Below are 21,986 nucleotides of genomic sequence, written 5' to 3'. Positions count from 1 at the left end.
AGGGTTTTTACAATAGAAATGAATGGAGAGTCCCCACAAAGATATGGATGCAAATGTGTGTGTGTGTGTGTGTGTGTGTGTGTGTGTGTGTGTGTGTGTGTGTGTGTGTGTGTGTGTGCGTGTGTGTGTCACTGGTTTACAGTGATGCTTAGTATCCTTTTGGTTTCATTCATGTTTCCCTCACTGTCTCTTTCTATTCATGAATTCATGAGAGACACAGAGCAAAAGAGAGAGAGAGAGAGAGAGAGAGAGTCCTACCACAGATTCAGAGGGGGGCCTGACAGAGGACTAGGGAGGGTATCGCTGTCGGCACTTGTGGGCGGGCATTTGATACAGATTCTATCAATAAAGTCACTGAGCCGAAAATGAAAATGGGCTGAAAAAAACCAAAGGGGAAAACGAATAGAGAGAAGGATTGAGGCAGTGAAAAGACTGGGATGAATCCAACACAGTTTAATCACTGAGGTGGGTTGTAAAGACTGTAGCAGTGTCTCATTGAATGTGGGGGGTGAGTGCTGTTTGGCGAGTGGGGGGGGGGGGGGGGTCAGAAATATGCTGTGATCCATCTATCCAGTTTCCCTCTTTTTTTTTTCCTTCTCTCTTTTCCACCCGCCTCTCTCTGTTGCTAAGGCAACTGAGCAGACACCGAGCTACCTAAACCAGCCTGCTGTTCCAGCCCCTGAATCAAGCAAACAACAATAACAAAGACAAAAAACAATAACAAACACCCCCCCACCCCAGTGAAAAGAGAGGCAATCCATGACGCCAGCCCCTAGATCCCTCCCCGATTCAAATGTTGAAGGCAGAGGAGAGAGTTCGGGAAGGGGGGGGGGGTCCACTGGGGACATCAACACTGCAGTGAATAAGGTTTGCTTCAGTTGCAGTATCTCCTTCACAGGTCGTCCTCATCCTTCACAGGTCCTTCTCGTCCTTCACTGGTCCTTCTCGTCCTTCACTGGTCCTTCTCATCCTTCACAGGTCCTTCTCGTCCTTCACTGGTCCTTCTCATCCTTACCAGGTCCTCTTTGTCCTCTGTGGTCCCCAAACTATAAGAACCGGGATCATCACCTGACCTGCGAGCCATGTGGAAAGGTAAGTACGCGGCAGCTGCCGTGTTCAAGGCGTACCTCTCTCTCTCTCTCTCTCTCTCTCTCGCTCTCTCTCGGTATCTCTGTCAGGAGGGCTGTGATCAGTGTCTCTGTACACGTCGGTGAGGTGCATCCAAGCACTCACACCTGCATGCCCGGGATGTAGACCTCCGCACAATTCCCACTATCTATTCTGGATGGTAGTTGGGCAGAGTAACGCATCTCCTGTGTAATTAATATATCACTGCTGCTAGTTCTTTCATGGACAGATAGAGATCAGACACGTCGCACAAAGGCAGTAGGATGTTCCGCCCAGCACGAATGATACCCCAAAAAAAATGATGGGGAGGTGTCAAATGTGGGCACAATTAATCCAGCTTTTAACAGAACTGTACAGATGACCGTTCAGTATGGTTTAGTCTTATCGCCAGGGAAACCTATTGATCATCCATTTTCATGCTCTCGAAAAGATGCTCACAGTCACAACAAACATGCTGGAGATAGAGACTGATCCGAAAGTGAGAGTTTTCATCCACTTCATTTAACCAAAACACGTATCACATATCTGAAGAAACTGAGGTGTTTTTCTAAGTAATTTCAGAATGTCCCTTTGGGAGAGTGGTACTTGTAAAGGAAAATGTAATTGGCTTGTGTCAGTTTGCTACCAGGTGATACTTCTTTGCATGTTTCACAGGTATGTTTGGTGCATGCAGGCAAACCATCCTTCCTGAACTCAGTGCTGTGTAAATTGCCATCCATGCTACATCTATCAACTGCTCTCTGTTTTGGTGGTACTGTATGTTGAAAAGGAGAGGCAGAGTTGATTCTTTGTTCTCCAAAAAAAGACACCCTATGACATCACTCGAATGTTATTTTACTTGTAATTTGTATTGGGTGCCTGTGAGGCATGACATTTAAATGCACAGAAAATATCATTTTTTAATTTTTGGAGACCGCCGCATGTATTTCTGGTGGTCCGACTGAATGTCTTTTCTGCCGTCTTAATTCCCACTTGCGCTCTGCGCTCTATTCTGTCATGTGTCCTACAGTAACCTAGATATAACAGGTGTTAATATAATAAACCATCAATAATGCAGAAAGGTGTGCTTTGGGCAGGGATATTGTAAGGCACTTTATGTAATGATGCGAAAAAGCACTATAGAAATAAAGCTGAAAGTGATTCGAAAGTGCAGTATCAGACAAGGAGCAAAACCGGGAACTGAAACTTAAGACATCTGGATTGAGAAAGCATTACATTGGTTTGTTTTGTTTTAGTTTTGGTTTAAACCGGTAGTCCCTGTCAGTAGGCAAACAACGATTTTGGCAGCAGCAGTTGCGACATGATTTCTGCGTGTTTTCCATTTTGCTGCGTCTGGTTCTCTCGGCTGCTATCAAAGTGTTTTCTTGCCTGTCACACTGTGCTGGCTGAATTCTTGTCACACATTTTCGGAAGCCAACCCAGCTTGCTGGCTCCACCTAAATAAGCTTAATTAAAAGAATTCCTTGCTAAGTGAATATAGCAGCACAATCTACAGTAATCCCGGGGTACTGAAATGGTGGGTTCCAGTATGGCTCGGAACCGAAACACAACTCAGACCTCCCAAACAATACGGTCCCTCCAGCAGCTGGCAACTTTAATTGCGGGATCCCACCTGCCCCCCACCTTCCCCTGATTGACAAAACTTACCCTGAAAAATTTTATGGCTTAGTGTCGCCAATGGAATTTGGACTGTGGGGAAAATAATTGCTTACCCATGAGCTAGTCCTGCTAGCATATACAACACATAACAATAGGATCTCACAAAAGGTTTTCACCTCAGCACTTTGGCTGAAACACACGACAGGAGCCATTTGGCTATCAATCCATCTGTCTGTCAGTCTTCCATGACTCCATCACCAGTACAGTGCCAGAAGACCAGAGCATGAAGCAAGGGACACCCAGTTAAGGATGATCACAGCATTTATAAATGTCCAAAATGGCATTACTAGGTATGTGTATTCCACGTATTACATTAATGCCCCTGGATAATGGTCGTGATAGTCTCATGTAAGGTTTTTAACGCCATTTTCAATAAAGTTATTAATTCCTGAGTATTTTTAAGGTATTTTTTTTGGATGTGGGTTGTTACTTTGTCTCGGGTGATGCTATTATTTCGGAACGGAGTGTTCCCTTTCAGATCTGAGAAGGAAGAATGAAATGATATGTGCCCCTACAACTATTTTACTCTTGCCAAAAAAATATAGTGAAAAAGCTGAGTTGGAAAGATTCAGGATGTTTGCAGAAGAATGAGCGATTTAAAGCTCCCAGCTCGGTGCACGACAGCAGGGGAGAAGGGGCGTGTCTTCTGGTGAATAGAAGCAGGAGCTACGTTGCGTCAGTCTGGTTGAGTCAGAGGACTGTTTTAATCTGCCTCCCCCGGCACTGGGAGGATCTGGACCCAGTCGTCCGTGTCTGACAAAGAGGTCCATCTCTGACCTTGTCTAATTATGCCTAGCAACCCACACATTGTCAAAATACTCTGTTCCATTTAGAATGGCAATGGTGTTATAAAATATAACAACTGTGTGAGTCTGTTGTTAGGACAAATGCTAGGTTTGGGCTCAATTCATGTCATGGTAAATTCCTAAATCAGCATTAAAAATGTGGGTCTGACAGTCTTATGAAAATTAAGTGCAGCCAGATTAAGTCTAATTTCATTCACTAAATTTGTCTGAAAGACAGTTTTAGCTTATGTTATTTATCATAAAGTATCACAGAATGTGGGCAAGTACTCTACTGAGACTTCCAGGTAAGGATTCCTTAAGGTGAGTTATCTGTGCAATTAAAAGGCGGGTTATTTAATAATAATAAAAATCTTAACTGCGACTAGGGGCGCACAGTAAGGGTATAATTTAGCGTTGCACCATTGAGGGAGGAAAGCGTGACGATTTGAAGGCTGTGAGATCCTGGTTCCTAGCAGTCGGTGTCTTGGTGTTACTCTCTCTTACGCAGTGCCGGAAGAAAATTCAATCGCAGATGGGAATCGGGTGCTATAAAAGTGGCACCTATGTGCTGTCATATGTAATGGACCATGAATTGGAGTCAAAGCTGAATTTTAAGTCACACTTTCGAATAACAGTGTTTAAAGTGGTAGTACAGAGTGTGGGTGTTGTTGACACCATGCTGAAAATTGCCATTAGCCTTCATGTACTATGAATGAGGAGTATGAGTTGCATTATTTATGCTTTTATTAACTGATGGAATAGTCTTGCCCATCCTTCCCTCATCCTCACTTCGTAGGGCTGGTAAAATTATTACCCTCTTAGTTTTCTGTCTGATGTTAGCCCAGCGGAATCCCCCAAGCGGTATTCTTTTTCTCCGAGATTCCACATGTAACGTCCCATGGCTCGATTATTTTAGCCTGGCAGGTTCCTTCATTCGAGGTAGATTTTTATTTTTTTGGGTCCAGTTGATCAAGAATGTATCAAGTTAACCGCTGAATAGTCTATGGGGGGGGTATCTAAGGAGCGGCATGAGAGACCACATGGCTTGTTAAGATTGCATGTACTTCCCAAAGGCCTGAGAGAGGCTCCGGTTCCATGGCAGAAGCCTTGTGGGAGGCCGGACAGCGGCGAGTCCTAGTTATCGCCCCGCCGTTGCAGCCCACTCACACATGTGTCACCACAATAGATTAGTTTAACTGACCTTTTTGTTCATGTTAGCTTTTGTATTTGTTGCAAACAAAATCTCAATGCAACTGCCTTTACTGTTCCTCTGAGTACTACATGGAAAAGTCCATATTGGATGCTACATTACAGTTTATGAATGTTCTGCTTGATGCAAAATGCATAATAATAAAATAATTTAGAAAGTTATGTGACGATCCTGCAGCAATAAACAGCCTTATCAGGTTTCATACACCAGATCTACTCCCACAGTCATGGCTGTATATAATTTCATCTTATTTTGTGACCCAAAAATACCGAAAAAAAATTTAAAGAATCGCAAAGATTACATTGAGCTTCCTCCGAAATCGCATCGCACTGGCTTTGCTGCACTGCTCTGTCGCACTGCACGGCTGTAGCTGTCCCTCGCCAGTGCAACTTTATGTAGCGATATCCAGAGGTGGAGCAGCAGCCGAACTTCCTGAAAAGGCTGACAGAACTCCGAATTGGCAGGACGGGCAGAAAGCAGCATCCGGTGATACAGGAAGTGGGTCAAAGGGGTGAAATGTTAAGCTGAAGTCCACTTTGAGTGGACGGATGGGGTATAGAGATAAGGGGGCATTCGGATTTCTGGTCTTCTGAGAACACTCCGGCAAAGCTGACCATTGTCAGGGACTGAAGCCAGAATAGAAAGGAACAGAATTTTGGAAGTAAATGGCTGCAAAACACAACTGAGGATGGTAGCAGCTGAGAGAAGCAAACAGAAGCTCACAAATAATCTTTCGGTAGCATTATGCTTCCAGATCTACATATTTTATGAAGCATAGCTTATCCTCTTCTCTGTCTGTGATTTTAGTGTAGCCGTTTGTCACAGCATCTCCCTGAGTTATGATGGCTTTACGTTCCGATAAACCTGTCATAAGGTGAAAATATTGTAAAGCAAAAATGCATTTTAAGACAGTACACCTACCCTAACAAACATCATAGCATAGCCTACCTTAAACACACATAGAACACTTACATTAGTCTACAGTTGGGCAAAATCATATATATTTATATATATACATAGCTATTTTTAAAATAAAATGTTGAATATCTCATGTAATTTATAGAATAATGTACTGAAAGTAAAAACCATTTACCCAGTCGAAATATTGTAACCTGGGGAGCCACCGTATAGATATAATTTACTGTACAGAAGAAGAGATATAAGGTGAAAGTGAAGTTTTCCCCTATCAATATATTTATATTCCGTATGTCATAGATCAAGCTCATGGTGATTGAGATATTGGGGATAGGATCTGTAAAATGCTTTTGTCATCAGATAATCAATAATCATTTCGTGTGTCATTTCATGCTGGTCAGATTCCGTTAATTTCTGCCTCATCGCACGTAGAATAAAGGAGAAATCCTGTTGCCCGCCATCATCACACATACCTCCTTTGGAAGCTGTGCTTCGTTGTAGGCAAACACTCCCGGGGCTGCGACTGAGTGCCACTCAATGAGCCCATGTTTGCGGGAGAGTGCGTTTGTTGCTATGGTTACAAAAACGCCAGCCTCTCTCACGTCATCACTTCAAACCACCTTTGCAGCGATCGGCTCCCCTAGACTATTGTTAACCGAGAGAGGGAAGGTGCCACGGTGGATGAGCTCAGGCGGTAAACAGCTTCCTCCAATCAGGATGCTCCGGCGGCTGCAACTTCACCCGTTTGATGCCACTCTTTGTCAGTTTGCCTGCCGTACGGCTCCATTCCTTTGCTCGGCACAACTGGGGCGATATAAAGGAGGTGATTAAAGGTATAGTTGTATATTTTGAGATCCAGCTGCCAGAGAATTTCATGTGTTGGTAGGAACAAGGGAGATACTTGAAAAAGATACATCCTGGAAATCCATAACATATCTGGAACTGACTAGGACTCTGGTTGCCCGCATACATTTTTTTTCTTGGCTTTCCTTTTCTAACAAGCAGTACATGGAAATTTTTGGGGGCATCGGGGGTAAATTGCAGTGTGTGAGTCTCGTCCCTTTTCGTCTCCCGCTCAGGAGTCCTACCTCAACACTGAGACTTTCTGCAACCAGACTGAAGCTACAATGGTGCCGTTAGGTCATGTGATCTAACACCTGCCACCGTCCCTCTAACAGGTAGGTATTTTGCGGGAGGACGGCAGGGAGAACCAATCACGTCGAGTCAGGCGTCCGTCGTAGCCAAAAAGACAATGTAAGGCACAGACTATTCAGACAATTGAGATAACGAAGGCTAAATGAAACTGTACTGGTGAGATTACTCACTATTACAGGACGTTATTCTTGCTTTCTCCCCAGTGCTCTTCTGAAGGGGAAAAAAAAAACATTAAAAATACAAAAACAGATATAAGTGAAAAGAGAATTTTTTAAAAAATGTGAAGAATTTCACAAAGTAAGGAGGTAACATATGCGCTAAAGACACACATGGACTGAAAGCAATGGCAGATGAGAGGGAACATAAGAGACTCACCAATCAAGCCAAGGACAGAGAGGTCAGGAAGTACAAGCGAGCGAACAGGGCGCCGCCTCACCAAGGTCTGCACAAGGCGAGAGCCGGGAAAGGACGTCTTCTGCTGAGGGGCTAGTTTCTCTTTTACGGTAAGTGAAAAATTTATTGCAGTAATCAATTATTAAACAGGCGAATAAGTAGCTCATCGTGCAAGCATTGTGCTCTAGCTTCTGAGTTGCGTTTAGCTTTCGGACAGAAGAATTATCATCTGTGTCCCACATGTTGCATTTTTAAGTGGCGTAACGGTGGCAGACATCGAAGGGGGCGTGAGGGGCGTAGTGATGATTCCAGATACAGACCCCCCCCCCCCCCCCCCCCCCTGTGGACAAAAAGGGGAGGGGCTGTTTTCTCAGTGCATGGCCCCTCCGTTGTTGCCCAGCCATCAGTACTGTACCTGCGCAGCCAAACACAGATTGGTAACTGGCCATACACAGGCACACACATCAATGCATTTAGACGCCAGACACACATACCAGGTGTCCCCAGACATACTCACAAGCCGTACCCAGCAGGGGGACCAGTGCAGAGGCAGAGATGCATTCAAATGTGCGTGCGTTTGCACACTTGAACCTATGTGTCACAGATTCACACAGACTTTCACATATTGATGCCGGACTTACAGCAGGGGCAAAAAAATCAGATGCAGATGCCAACATTTACAGCCACCCTACACACATACAGCTCTGGAAAAAATTAAGAGACCACAGCACAATATTTTTGTTTGACTCATTAAATTTATAGCTGTGCATCTGTGAATAATAATATTTCCAAACTGCAGCCTGGCTCTTCCCTGTTTCTCATTAATGAAGGGCTTCTTCCTTGCCTTATGAGACTTCAGTCCGTCTTCTAGAAGCCTGATATGAAATGTCCTAGCAGTGCACTTAACACTTGAAGGTCACTTGAGGTCATCTTCCAATTCATGAGAAACTGTCGGATAAGTTGATTGTCATCTCCGCCATTAGAAAGTTGCTCCTGCTCTCTCTCTGGCTGTTTTCTGGTCGCTCCCAATGTCTCCTGCTTCACCTTGATCTTGTGTACTGCTGTCTTAGAATATTTGAGCCAGGAAGCAACCTGCCTTGTAGCTTTCTGCCAACAGAACCAGGATTGCATCAAGATTTAACCAGATTTTTTAAACCAGATTAACATCATTTTTGTTAAAGAACATGGAGTTGTCTCTTAATTTTTTCCAGAGCTGTGCATATATAAAAGATGAAAAACTAGGATGGATGCAGACTCTGAAAAGACCCTTGATTGAAAAAGTGTTGAGAGATATTTCTGTGTGGGAGTGTTGAAAGCCAGTCCCTGGTTGGCTGCTTGTTCCTCCTGAGAGCTGTGATGCCACAATTTGGCTGATCCATACCATAAAAGATAGTCAGTCAACTGGGCATCTTCATCTCAACTCAAAGTCTTCGATCTTTGTAGGGTTAGTGCATGCTGTTTGTGTAAAGGCTGCACAGCTTGGGGGAATTAGTCATCGGTGATGCTTGGCTTGACTGTGACACCTGGCTCCCTTCTGCAACCCGTCCTTGATATCATGGGGGAGCTTGGCGGTTTGGCACCATGGACGTCACAGGAGGGCGAGCGGGCACTGTGGTATGATCCTGCTCACCTCCTCAATCCGCGGGACTGAACTTGCTTGCGTGTTTCATCACTTTCAGAGCTCTTCCTTTGCTGACTTCTTCTGTTGCATGTTTACCATAAAAGAAATTAGTTTTTCTACCATTCGCCATTATATGAACGAATTCGTCATTCCAAGACTTCACCATAGCAATAAACTAATATGTACATATACATATTCCATATATACAGTGGACTGTAATAAACATTAACCACCTAAATCAATCGGCGTCACAGACAGTCCCAATACATGCAACTTATGATGAGAGATAATACAATTTTATCATACAACTCAATGGGCCCAGTTCACGTCTTTCCATATGTGTTTCAAATTAAAGACAGATAAGACAAATGCAACAATTTCTGGGCAAAATAAATAAAGACATTGAATAACAACATTCAGTAAATACTCTGTACTCAATACTATGGACTATTCTAAGATGAAAAATAAAACTCTCTTACATTGCAGACCTGATCTAAGCTTAGGGTCACCGTAATGGCCGCTTTACTCAAAAAGACAAAAAACAGAGCAAACTGCTAGTTCCCTCCAGTCCTTCTTGTCGTCAGACTGGTACCCGCAGAGCCACACAGCAAGTGTTCTCTGGCCCGTCCATGAACTCCCACAAAAGCCCCAGGAACTTTTGTGTGTCACTGGTAACACAAAGCGATATCGGGGTCCTCTTAGGCCGTGACTGCAGCCAGCAAAACTAACCTGTTCGTGTAACGTGGTCAGTCACTAAAACACTTTACACAGGATGCACAAGCCAAACTCTCGTCCCGAAAATAATGTTCCCTATTATTACTCAACTGAGTAACCCAAAAACAGCACCTTTCTCAATGCTCTGCAAAACCAAGTTCCTTCCTCTTGCCAGCCTTCTTCTCCCTCCTCTTTGTCTGATCCCGTTGTCTGACAACCTGTGAGCTCCTCTCTAAGGGGAGGTAGGCAATCCCTTAACTTTACCAGCTTTTTGGCAAAGTCAAGACACATGTAGAACCTGTAAAAAGTTAAAATCCTGGTTAGGACTCAAAGTCCAGCTGAAATCTTTAGAAATAAAAATTACTCTGGAGTAGAGTGATCAGATATGATTCTGCCTCTCACAAAAGGAAGTATGTGGAGATATTATTTTTAAACTCTAAGGTCAAGAGGTAAAAGTGTATAATGTCAATCTTTTCTAGATAGTGCAGACAAAAGTAGCACTCAAAGTGTGGTCCACATTATGTAGTTTCCTGACTGAATTTTCCTGACTGTTAGGAATCTGTTTCCATTCTGAATGCCTGCATTACACAAGCCTCTTTATGAGTTACCTATTCCTGACGTAGATATTTCTTGCCTGCTCAAGCTGGTCTTTCCTGTCTGTTACAGGAAGGGTGGAAAAACATTACTGTATTATCGGAGAGATCCCACTCACGCCAAATCTCTCATGCATTGAAATCATTCTAGCATTTTGAATAATTAGAATGATATCCATTCTTCCATTTTCTACGCTACTTATTCCATACAGAAACACACTGAACCTGGTCTCTAATCCCAGGAAGCCCCAGACACAAGGCAGGGGTGAGGTTGGACCCCGGTTCTACTCCGCAGTCACACCCCCACACCAGAATACTGACACCCGTGCCGCATCGTGGTTTCAGCGTTGTTTAATTGCCGGTCCTATATAACCGGTCTAACCAGTTTCCCCAGTGCGAAGAATTGTTGACTTTGTCCGATTGCAGAGTGTCTTTGATCCCTGCTTTTCGTATGTGCCCATTGCTCTTTATATGTGGTTTAAAAAGTGTATGTGCCCTGCTGCCTTGCAGTGAGTGTAGATCCCAACCCTCATCCCAGTGCAGGTGTGGGTCTCGATTCACCATGTCTGCACATGTCCCTGCCTCCCTCAGGTCCGACCTTCTGGTTTTCCGACCTAACCATCCGTTCCGGACCATGACTCTTGGTTATCGTTCTGGTTTCCAGTTCGCTCTGCCTGTGGATCCCATGTCCTTGAGGGATCTTGTTACAGCAGGTGATATCTTGGAAGAGAAGTCAGTTCATTTCAAGGCAGGACGTAGCAACCACTTTCCCACACTATGGATAATTTAGACAGGAATTCACTCCACTATGTTTCTGGATGGCTGGAGACTCCGATGGTTCCTGGAGGAATCCCACTGAAGCTTAGGGTGAACGTATGAGTTCACCAGGGGCAGGAATCACATGCCCATCCAAGATATCAAAACACCATAGTAAAAGTGAAACTCTAAAGGAAATACAGTTGTGATACAGTATGTGGTTGTGATATGTCTTGTACTTTAATCAGAGTTTTCGGTAAGACTTTACTTAACGTGGTAGTATCAATGCATTAAACATACCTCCATAATGCATCATGATGCATTCATTAAGTATTATAAACACAATTATAACTATTTATAAATGGCCATGTTTATTATGCATTGAGAGCTTCACAAATCATTCATATCTGTAATAATTCAGTGCAAAGCATCCTTAATTCTTATACTGACCTTTACAATGCATTATGAAGGTATCTATAGTGCATTATAAATCAGAACTTTATACAGCATTCATAATGCATAATACATATGACTATAATGTGTTATGCCTTTTTATACCTGAAAATAGTTATAGCCATGTTATTATGCACTATGAAGTATCTGTAATGCATTACAATGCATTAAGTAAAGCATTACCAAATTTTCTAACAAAATACTGTTAATACCAAAACACTAAAAGACACATTGAGACAATCACAGAATATGAGCAATGTGTCCAACAGGGGGACTGGACTTTGTTAATATTGTCTCATGGCTGCTGTCGCTCTTGACCTGTAGGATGTTATAAACTTGCAAGTTGGTCCTCCTTCACTTCAGGGCTTTGAGAGCTCAGGGTGGACTCTACTTGAAAGCCTCATTTTTGGCTTCCTGCCGCTAATCTGTGTAAGGAACTCAACCAGCCTCAAGATGGGTGTGGGGTGGCTGAGGTGACCCCGACGGCCCCTGACCTTACGGCCTGACCTCACAATCACAGGCTTCCAGAGATCCACCCCAGCCCATTACTGGAATGTTCCACCTCAAGGTCACCTCCTCCTGACTGTGGCTTGTGCCAATCCAAACACCCCTTCCTTTGTTCCCCTTTTCATTAATAACAATTCTTAGTCCCCTGTCCATAAATCCCTTGGTTTTGTCTTTGTTCACTCTGCACTGATTTTACTCATTCCAATATAATCAACTGTGCCTTTCCGTTTCATATATATATATATATATATATATATATATATATATATATATATATATATATATATATAAACTATTGCTTTTTAATTATAATCATAATGTTATCATGGAATCCTCTGGACTGCTAACCTGTCCTTAAAAGGTAATAGTTCATTTACCAAAAAGATTTCAGGTTCATATCCTAAGGGTGATCCTTGTGTTGTCTTCTGGTACATGATCCCTGACTTGAAAGGCTTCAGGAAAAACTGATCTGGGAAGTTGTGGATCAAAGTGCCAGATTAACAGCCTCAGTAACGCAACGGAGGTTGATATTGCTGGCTGTCCTTCAGTTTGGACAAATTACCATGTCCTCTGAAATTTCCCTCTTGTGGTTCTTGTTGTGGGTTGGTCATAAGGTACACTGCTGCCGTGCGGCGATGACTCAGTCCACCGCCATGAGGCCACACTTCTCAGGGGACACCCAGGAGGAGAGGGAGAGAGGCCAGGAGGCATCCCTGAATCCTCTGCAGGAAGCCTGCAGCTGGGAGCGATGGTGGACGAGGAGATGGAGGGCGGCCTTCAGAGCTGGCTTCTTCCTTTGGCTCTGTGTCTTATCCCAGATCACTGTAAGGAATACTAAACTGGCTTGGAATAAAAAGAAAAACTCCTTCATGACCATACTGCAACAAGACCAGACTACCATTCATCATCTCTAAGCTGGGCTGGCATCCTCATGGAAATGGGAGAATTTTTTGGGAAATTTTATGAAAATGATTGTTCTTTTATCTATTTCAATCAGAAAATTTTATTCAAGGTTGATTTATAACATTTACATGATTTAACACTGCCATTTACTTTCAGTGCTTACCACTTTGCATATGTCAGATGTTCCTCTTAGCTTGTGGGAGTTTTACTTACTTGTTTGGAGATCAGGAAGAAAAATGATTGGTTCAGAGAGATAACCAGTCAGATTGTAGACATTGGATTGGTTGGTCCCACCTCCTTTAGTTGTTTGGATGCTCCTCCTCTAATCTGATTGGTTATCTCTTTGAACCAATCATTTTCTTTCTGCACCCAGAACATTTTTGTATAAGTAAAGCTCCCATGAGCTTCCTCTTGGCATTAGTGTTCTTTCAACCCACCATTAGGCATAACTTATCAATATTTTCTTGGCACCTCTCCATAGGGAGTCTGGATCCTGTATATGATGAACGGATACAATGCTTTCCCAGCTGCGCACAAAGTCCTGGACCTCGTGCAGTACCTGCTATCAGCACTGGGGGCGTACAGCTCAGCGGAAGAGGAGGTACAGAAACTGCCCTGGTTGTGACATCAGTGCTTAGCATTGTAACCCAACATACAACACGTGTGTGATAAAATGTTCTTTTCATTTACCACCTCAACACAGAACAAAGTATTGCCATGCATAGACATGGTCATTTCACTGTCCTTTCCCTCCTTTTTAGATGCCTCATTCCCTGTGGATGGACCTCTGGAGGATAGAGAGCATATGCCCCCTACTGGCTACACTCTTCCTTGGCATTGCCATCCTGGCCATTGGGGTGGGTGAGAAAAACCATGCATAAGGTCAGAGATGGCAGAGCAGACCAAGAAGACATCAAATCCATAGTCCAAATTATAACTACCCGTTTTATAAATTTCATATCGTACATTTGTATCAATGTACTCATTTTGGTTGCTTATCAGGTAATGCGAACTGAATATGATTACAATTTAAAAAGCATTTGTAACTTTCCGTATTAATAGCTCGATCAAAAGGATACATGTGGGACGTGACTCGCAAACCTTCTGAATACTCTTCCTCCGCAGATCCACTACTGTCTGAAAGCCCTGTTCCCTGGCAGCCTCCCCACTGTCCCCAACAGCCGGCGTCAGTCCATGAGCCGTCAGCCCTCCTTCACTTACTCCGAGTGGACCGACACTAAGCCGGAAGACCTCTTCGACCTGGACCCTGTCCCTGAGACACCAATCTTTGAATCCTTCATGGACATAAAGGCAGAGACTGACCCAGGCACCCTCACAGTGAAGCCAGTGGGGCTCCAGGAGAGGTGAAGCACCAGTTTTGACTCAGCTGCATATACACTGTAACACCCTATCTATCGCAGGTCAGATACTTCTGTCCAAAGCAGCTTAAATAGCTTACAGCTCTACATTTTAATATCAGATATTTTCAGCAGCGCAAATTGAGTTGACTGTGTTCCTTAGGGTGCAATAGCTTTCTCTCATAGCCTTATAACCTTGTGTCATTTTAGGGAAGGTTCACATGTTTTTAGCCGGAAGATCAGTTGAAATATTTGCCCTGCTCACTGTTTAATACTAAGGTTGAACATTGTCTTCTGTCAGGAGGGGCTCCAACGTATCTCTGACCCTGGACATGTGTACTCCAGGCTGCACTGAGCCCTACGGGGCACTCCTGTCACCAGGGGAGCAGTCCGCGCGAGAATATCTCCAAAAGGCCTCTAACGTTCTCACTGCCACCCAGCTGCACAGCCGTGCCCTGGACGACGCTGCCCTGCAGGCCGAATTCTTTGTGAGTTTTCTGCTCAGATTCGCAACTTTGTACAGCCGGTACTGACCCACCCCCCCCCCCCCCCCCCCGTGCCAGACAAGGCTACACCAGGGCGATGCTGGGGGACAGAAAAGCATGGGCATTGTAATCGCTTCAAACTCAGCTTGCCTGCCACTTGCAGGAGACTCCCATGAACTTTGTGGATCCCAAGGAATACAGCTACCCAGGAATTGTGAGAAAGAACCGTTACAAAACCATCCTCCCAAGTGAGTGTTTTTGTCCTGTTAGACCTGGATAGACATGAATTAAGGAGGTAAAATGCTTGCCTATATGATCCTGCGTGAGCAAAATGTGCTATGTTTCAGATAAGCACAGCAGAGTTTGCCTTAAAACAATAGAAGAAGATGACTTCCTCAACACCTACATCAACGCGAATTATCTGAAAGTGGGTATCTTTCTAACTTTGAGTTCTCTCTGCTTCATTTATGTTTATCAGGAGGTTTGAGTGCAGTCCAGTATAGTCATTGCATTTGCATTGGGGCAGTATGCAACTGCGCAAACCCGTGGAGGGCCCGTCCGGCATGTTTGGGAGGCCTCGGTGGGGGTCCGATGAATGAATCGCTGTGTGCAGGGTTATGGAGGGGAGGAGAGGACCTACATCGCCACCCAGGGCCCCACAGTGAACACCGTCAGTGACTTCTGGAAGATGGTTTGGCAGGAGCACTCGCCCATCATCGTTATGATCACCAACGTTGAGGAGAAGAATGAGGTGGGTCCCTCGGCATTGTCAGTATTAATGAGAGGCAGAAGAACAGCACTGATTTGTGTCAATTGTTTCAACCATCCTGGATGGACAATGGAGTGTTTCTCAATTCCAAGAACGCAAAGACCGTACTTGTGGTCTTGGCAAGAGTGGTCTTGCTAAGTGGCTTCATAAGAACAAACTTGGGATGCAATGAATCATGGGACTGTTCACATTTGGAGAGGATGCAACCGGTGGATCCTTGAAATTTGGGGTGGGGCACGAAAGACATATGGGGGTTTTTGCTATCCTCTCTACTTGTGTTCTTGGTATCGGAACTGGTCTTCGGCAATGGAAGATGACAGCTTTAGCACCATCCATTTTCTAGGCTCATCCACCCACCTTTCATTCATCTTTTCTGGTGGGGGTCATGGGGACATAAACGTTCCATAAATCCTAAACTCTATAAAGAATCTACACAATCACTCAGCAGATAAACTTGATTACATGTTAACATGTTATTAATTTCAGCGAATGCCAGTATTCATCAATGTATTATCATAGCATATCAATTACATGATTCAATTAATTTAGGTACATTGTCTAACGAATTTATTCAGTGAGTTTCATACCCTTTTTGTGTCTCAATACCTTTTCATTCTGCTGTCACCGGATTTGTCATCAACGTAACATGTCTGTTCAGAAATGTACAGAATACTGGCCAGAGGACAGTGTGACCTACGAAGGGATTGAAATCACCGTCACTCAAGTGATACAGGCCAATGACTACAGACTGAGGATCTTCTCTCTTAAGGTGGGCACAATGTCTTTTAATAAAGAGCAAGACGGGGCAGCCTGTGCTAGCAGAGAAAAGATACATGCAGACAATCCCGAACTCTCTCACTCTTTCACTGTGGTTGCCTTGTTGTCATGGTAACCGAAGCCCTAGGCAACACAGCTACAGATGTAAATGAAGAAACTCTTATCGATCCAAATAACCATACACCTCACTAGCGGTTTTTCCACACTGGCACTGTCTCCCCGTGCTTCACCTCTACGTCTGTCTTTTATTTTGAGCACCTGCCCAGATCTTGTGCTGCATATCTCCACTTCAACTCACACGTGCATGAATGTATCCTTGTGACTGTCTGCTGCACAGTGCAATGACGAGGTACGCAGTCTCAGGCACTACTGGTATACGTCTTGGCCCGACCAGAAGACCCCGGACAAGGCTCCGCCACTGCTGGAGCTGGTGGAGAAAGTGGAGAAGGCGCGGCAACAGGCCCCGCCCGACAGCGGCCCCGTCATCGTCCACTGCAGGTTCTTCTCAATTCCATTTTTGCAGTCCATGCAAGACATTTCACTTTTAAACATCCACTTACTGCATGGAAAGCAACTAATATTTGAAAGTGTTGCCAGGGAGCACTGAGAGACAATAACCTGTGCAAACAGGCAACAATAGGAGCACCTGAACTGAAATATGCCTCCAAGATAATGTTGTCATAGCTATATAAACACCCCCGCTAACATCAGACTGAAGCAATATTGAAAAATACTGCAGCACGAAGGCATAAGTGACCTTCCGTTCCCATTGTCTGCAAGGCAGGCACAAGCTACGACGTGGGGGTGTGTTTGAATGGGAGTTTGTGGATGGGAGCAATGTCCATCGCCATCGTTCCCGTGGTCCGTGCCGTGAAGAGCCTGCGGAACTTTGTCCCAGCAGACACACCTGCGGGGCTCTCCGAGTGCCTCTCAGCTGGTGGGCTGAAGCCCCCTTTGACCTCCATCTCCCCCACCACCAGAAGGCTGTGCTTAAATTGCACAAGTAGGATGTCTCAGTTGACTCTCTCCACCTACTCAAGTCCGCCAGCTGCCCTCATACTTTGTTTGCTGTGGACGTAAACCATCTAATATTTAGGCTGCCTGATTCTTGCAAATTTTTCATGTATTCCAAATACTTAATCTATAATTTATAATCTAACACCAACCAACAGGGTGGTGTGGTGCAGTGGTTAGTATTCTTGCCTCTTCTTAGCTTCAGGTTTCTGCCAGGGCTCCGTGTGTGGAGTTTGCATGTTCTCCCTGTGTTGTTATGGTGTTTCCTTCTGGTACTCCAGTTTCCTCCCACAGTCCAAAAACATGCTGAGGTTAATTGGAGTCGCTAAATTGCCTGTAGGTGGGAATGGTGAGTGTTAGTGTGCCATGCACCTCCTCCTGAGTACTTCCCTCCCTTGCACACAATCTGAGTCGCCAGGATAGGCTCCCATGACCTTGCATAGGGCACACAGTTACAGAAAGTAGATGGAAGAATAGTTGTTAACTTTAAATCGTCCTGTTTGGTACAACTTGGTAGTCTCTTTGTCTAGTTTTCAAAATCTCTAAATTCAAGGGAGTCAGAATATAAATATAAATATAATATAAATATAATCAGGGATTGACATAACTGGTACGCAAGCACCTTTAAAAACGATATGTGTGGCAATTGATTAATGTAACAGTGCAAATACGTACATATTTTATATGCATTTACGCCGATATGAAAAGAAATCACCGTGCATCTTAACCTCTATACTGCAAATGAAGTACGAATTAGCAAATAAAGGATAAAATGCACAATAATTTTTTATCATATCGGCGCAGATGCACATAAAATACGTACGCATTCACGGTTGCAGCGCGTATCGCTTTTAAAGGTGAATGCGTATTCATATCCTTGAATATAATGTATAAGAATAAAAACAACTCCAGTTGGTACAGAGACCACGCTACATAAAGGTACTTAAGGTACATAAGCTGTGAAACTTCAGATGATTCTAAATATTCAAGTAGATTCTAAATAACATAAAGAATAATTATGGTACCTATTATGAAGAAGTCACTGGATATGATGATAATCACTGCCAACTTATGGGTGAAAAATATGTAACCATACAATTTGAATCACTGAAACTCACTGGGAACACTTATCGATGGAATTTTTCATTAACGGTATGTCCTCTGCTCATTTGATTTTCCCTTAATACTAATGAGAAGGTGAAAATGATTAAAGTGACTAGACAACATGAAGATAATGCTGATGTCCCAAACATTATTCAGTACATTTACTGTTTGGGCTAAAGAGAGTCAGCAAAGACAGCAATTTGAAATAGGTAACATCGCTCGTTTTCTTTTCGACAATGTGGCTGATCTTCTCCCGTCGACCTTCATCCGTGTAGGAGAAAGCAGTCATATTCTTCAGCAGTTTGTTTTTTAGATCATCTTACAATTGTGTCCACAGCGCAGGAATCGGTCGCACTGGATGCTTCATCGCCACCACCATCCTCTGCAAACAGCTGATGAACGAAGGGATGGTGGACATTCTGAAGACCACTTGTCAGCTTCGCTTGGATAGGTGAGACATCCGGTGGGGTTGGTGAGACCTTCAGCATATTCCTACTTCCATGGCCCTGCTGTGTCTAAAACCACCGTGTGTTTGGCTTGCAGGGGAGGCATGATCCAGACACCTGAGCAGTATCAGTTCGTGCACCATGTTCTCAGTCTCTATGAGAGGCAATTGTTCTGTTCTGCTGAGGAATAGAAGGCTAATATCATCTTTTAGCCCGAAGGTTAAAGGAGACATTTCTGCTTTAACACGAGACAAGACTCATCTTACAAGGATTTCAATTTTCCATCCTCTCAGCTCATTTGGACTCAGTGATCCACGAGCCAGGATATCTCCCTGTCTGTCTGTGCTCTGTCTGTACAGCATCAGAGCATGTCCATTGTGAATGTGCTCTTGCTGCAGAATTAGTCAGTCAGTAATTACCAACTGTGAGTTTGAGGAATTGTGCCACTTCTCGTTTAAGCACATTGCGTCTGCAGGGTCAGAACCTGCCATTGAGTCTGAGTCACATTTCTAACCCTGTGCTTCAGCTATCAATGAAGAAATTCTTCACCAGTCTGTAGGGCTGCAATCCTATTTGTAGTCCACAATGTTCACCAATGTACTGGATCCTGATGCTTTATATGAGACTGTAAAGACAAAATGGGTGAGTATTTCTTTTCACCTGACTTTTTCCATAACTTTCAGTCGAACTGTTTGCTGAAAATGACCAGAAGTGAATTTTATTGATTTTAATGATTTCTACAGAGACTTGGAACTAGAATACTTTAAAGCTTTACCTTAGTCTGGATTGAAGAATTGACAGGGGAGAGAAGCCCTGACCTGCTGTTACAGCAGTGAACTCATGGCACCTCAAACATGGTCATTAAGGCAAACTGCCATTACAAGTACATCTATCTTCATCCAGTTCTGAAGATCATCAGAATGCGCCACCAAATTAATGGGAGGAAGTACTTCTCAGAACAATCATCTCTGAGACTCAGTGCCTAGGGCCCCAGCTGGAGATGAGATCCTTTTATGGAGAGTAATCATGGCCCAAATTTCAGGTCAAAATAGCTTCTGTAACCAGCAGCCCCGAAAAAAAAAACCTCTCAACTGAATGTGTGCATCATGTTTCATTATCTACTGTCAGAAATTCTTATTTGATGGAATATGAAGGGTTGACGTTCACATAGCACAAGGCATGAATTTTGATTGGTCTAGACTTTGAGCTCTAGAATAATTAGTTAAAAGGGCGGCACGCTATCCTTACCCCTCCAGGTCTGGGTGTTCAAATATCGCCCTTAGCACTGTGTGCTTGGAGTTTGCATCTTCTTTCTGTAATTATGTAGGATTTCTCTAAAATCATTTGCTTATGCAAACTGGTTCCAAGAAATCAGCCATAGTGTTAGTAAATATGCCTTGTGTTGGACTTGCAACCTGTCCGGGGTGCACTCTGCAGAACATGAGCCCCAGGCTCCTGTAATCTAGTGCCACATAAGCAGTATGGAAGATGGATGGACGGGATAAAAACCTAGATGTGGGAAGCCCTACAGGGGGATGCAAATCCATATGAGCTTCCTTGCAAATGACCATGGCGATCTTGGAAGGTCTCACGAAAGCCAGCTTTGTAGTTTTGCTCAGAAAGCACAGGGTAGTGATCCTCAGAGCCTCATTAAGTTGCTTTGGCCTCTTGGTGATGCGATTAGGCATCTGTATAGGAGATGAGCGCTTCGGTGTCACCATGACTACCTCCCAGCAAAAGAGCTGCAATGGAAAAGTAAGGCATAGCTACAATCGGAAAAGAGAACAATGTGGAATATGTTTTATGTTCTTGCCAATACACATTGTCAGTACTACCAGTAATGCAATTAACGAATATGTTAGTTTCAGATGTAATGAAACAATGAGAATGATGCCAGTTCCGATGCAGACACTGAGTTGCTGTGGTTTATGTGAGAGAGCGTACCTTGTCCAGTATAGAGATCAGGCAGCTAGGTGGCCGCGAAGGCAGTTCCTCAAGCACACATATTTTATACACGACGGCCTTAATCTGTGTGAATCTCTCCATCGCACCTGACAGGGGTGGTGGATTCGGAAGATTGTACCGTTGGTCAAGGTCCATTCAAATGTCTCTTCCTGCTTTCCAGTCAATCACAAAGTAGAAGGAGCAAGAGCTTGAGGTGGTCATTTTGGCCCGACATTCCCCAGGTCTACAAGGGGAACAATAAAGGATGGTGTTACTGGTAATGTTTCTTTGGTCTGGTAGCGCCTACAAGCACTCAAGTGAGTAGACGCCATTGGATTCTTCAGACCAGACAAGGCAAGTTCTCTTTAAGGACTAAAACTGTACTTTTGTCTGCACATACCGAGGCTGTTTCCCGCAGTTTTTTTTTCCCACTGGGGTTTTTTTGAAAACCCAATATGCTGCATTTCAAGTTCTTTAGTTTGTTTTTTTTTAGGAATCAAAATACCGGCACACTGTATATTACTCAGCTTTCATTCATACTGTCATCTCACTCTGTTAACTACTGCTGCGGAGGGGGGGGGGGTCATGGGTCTTATTTCTGGTTCATCTGTTTTTTATTGACTTTACAATCATTGATTGTTTGATTGACTTTACAATCATTGATTGTTACGAGATTGTTGTTCACACAGCTTTTTGGAACTTTGCACAGGAAGCATCAGTCACATACGTCACCAAAGAACTAACCTATTTACTGCCCATCTATGGATCTAACTGATGTAGTGACCACTGATACGTAGACAGCAAATTAAACTAAAACCTGGTGCTTAGAATCCTGGTGTGGATGTGAGTTGAGGCTACGATCTTGCTTCATATCTGTCTTCAGTGTCATTTCCATGCTAATATCTGTTTGGTTACTCACACATATTAGCAACATGAGTTCAATGACCTCTTTCGACATTGGAATTTTATGCAAATTCCACAAACACAAAAGTAGGCCTGTCACTTACATAGCCGGAGTAATCCAGAACTCCCCACTAACATACCAAAGCACACAACAGATATTTAATTTACGAATGCCATCACTTCTCATGTAAGACCTTTATATGGGTGGCACTGTTGCCTCACTCTTCCAGGATCGGATGGTCAAATCCGGCCTCATCTTAGTGAGTGTGGAGTTTGCATGTTCTCCCTGTGCACATTTTCCCAGTTAGACTGATGGGCATCTTTAATTTGTTAATAGTGTGTGAGTATAATATACATAATGGACTTCATACTAATACAAAAATGCTGATTTTGA

At 43.7% G+C, this 21,986-nt stretch overlaps 1 protein-coding gene across 4 annotated transcripts; it reads left to right on the top strand.

Moving 5' to 3' along the window:
* Positions 1 to 954: 954 nt before the first annotated feature.
* LOC125706692 (tyrosine-protein phosphatase non-receptor type 5-like) lies at positions 955 to 21,266 on the top strand. Of its 4 annotated transcripts, none has more exons than XM_048973495.1 (15): positions 955 to 1,092; positions 6,777 to 6,875; positions 7,056 to 7,355; positions 12,504 to 12,713; positions 13,274 to 13,393; positions 13,554 to 13,649; positions 13,918 to 14,156; positions 14,452 to 14,638; positions 14,799 to 14,883; positions 14,983 to 15,062; positions 15,249 to 15,386; positions 16,063 to 16,173; positions 16,519 to 16,679; positions 18,637 to 18,750; positions 18,843 to 21,266. In XM_048973495.1, the coding sequence occupies exons 4-15, from the start codon at positions 12,525 to 12,527 to the stop codon at positions 18,934 to 18,936; spliced, it is 1,614 nt and encodes a 537-aa protein (XP_048829452.1). In that variant the 5' UTR covers positions 955 to 1,092; positions 6,777 to 6,875; positions 7,056 to 7,355; positions 12,504 to 12,524; the 3' UTR covers positions 18,937 to 21,266. The 4 variants fall into 4 exon arrangements, with proteins under 4 accessions (XP_048829452.1, XP_048829450.1, XP_048829451.1 ...); XM_048973493.1 differs by lacking the exon at positions 955 to 1,092 and adding an exon at positions 6,392 to 6,530; XM_048973494.1 differs by lacking the exon at positions 955 to 1,092 and adding an exon at positions 6,392 to 6,530 and having other exon boundaries at positions 6,777 to 6,951.
* Positions 21,267 to 21,986: the final 720 nt, after the last annotated feature.

This window comes from Brienomyrus brachyistius, chromosome 13 (genome assembly GCF_023856365.1).
Source record: "Brienomyrus brachyistius isolate T26 chromosome 13, BBRACH_0.4, whole genome shotgun sequence".
In the NCBI taxonomy this organism is placed as follows: domain Eukaryota; kingdom Metazoa; phylum Chordata; class Actinopteri; order Osteoglossiformes; family Mormyridae; genus Brienomyrus; species Brienomyrus brachyistius.
This window is presented reverse-complemented; position numbering and strand designations above follow the sequence as displayed.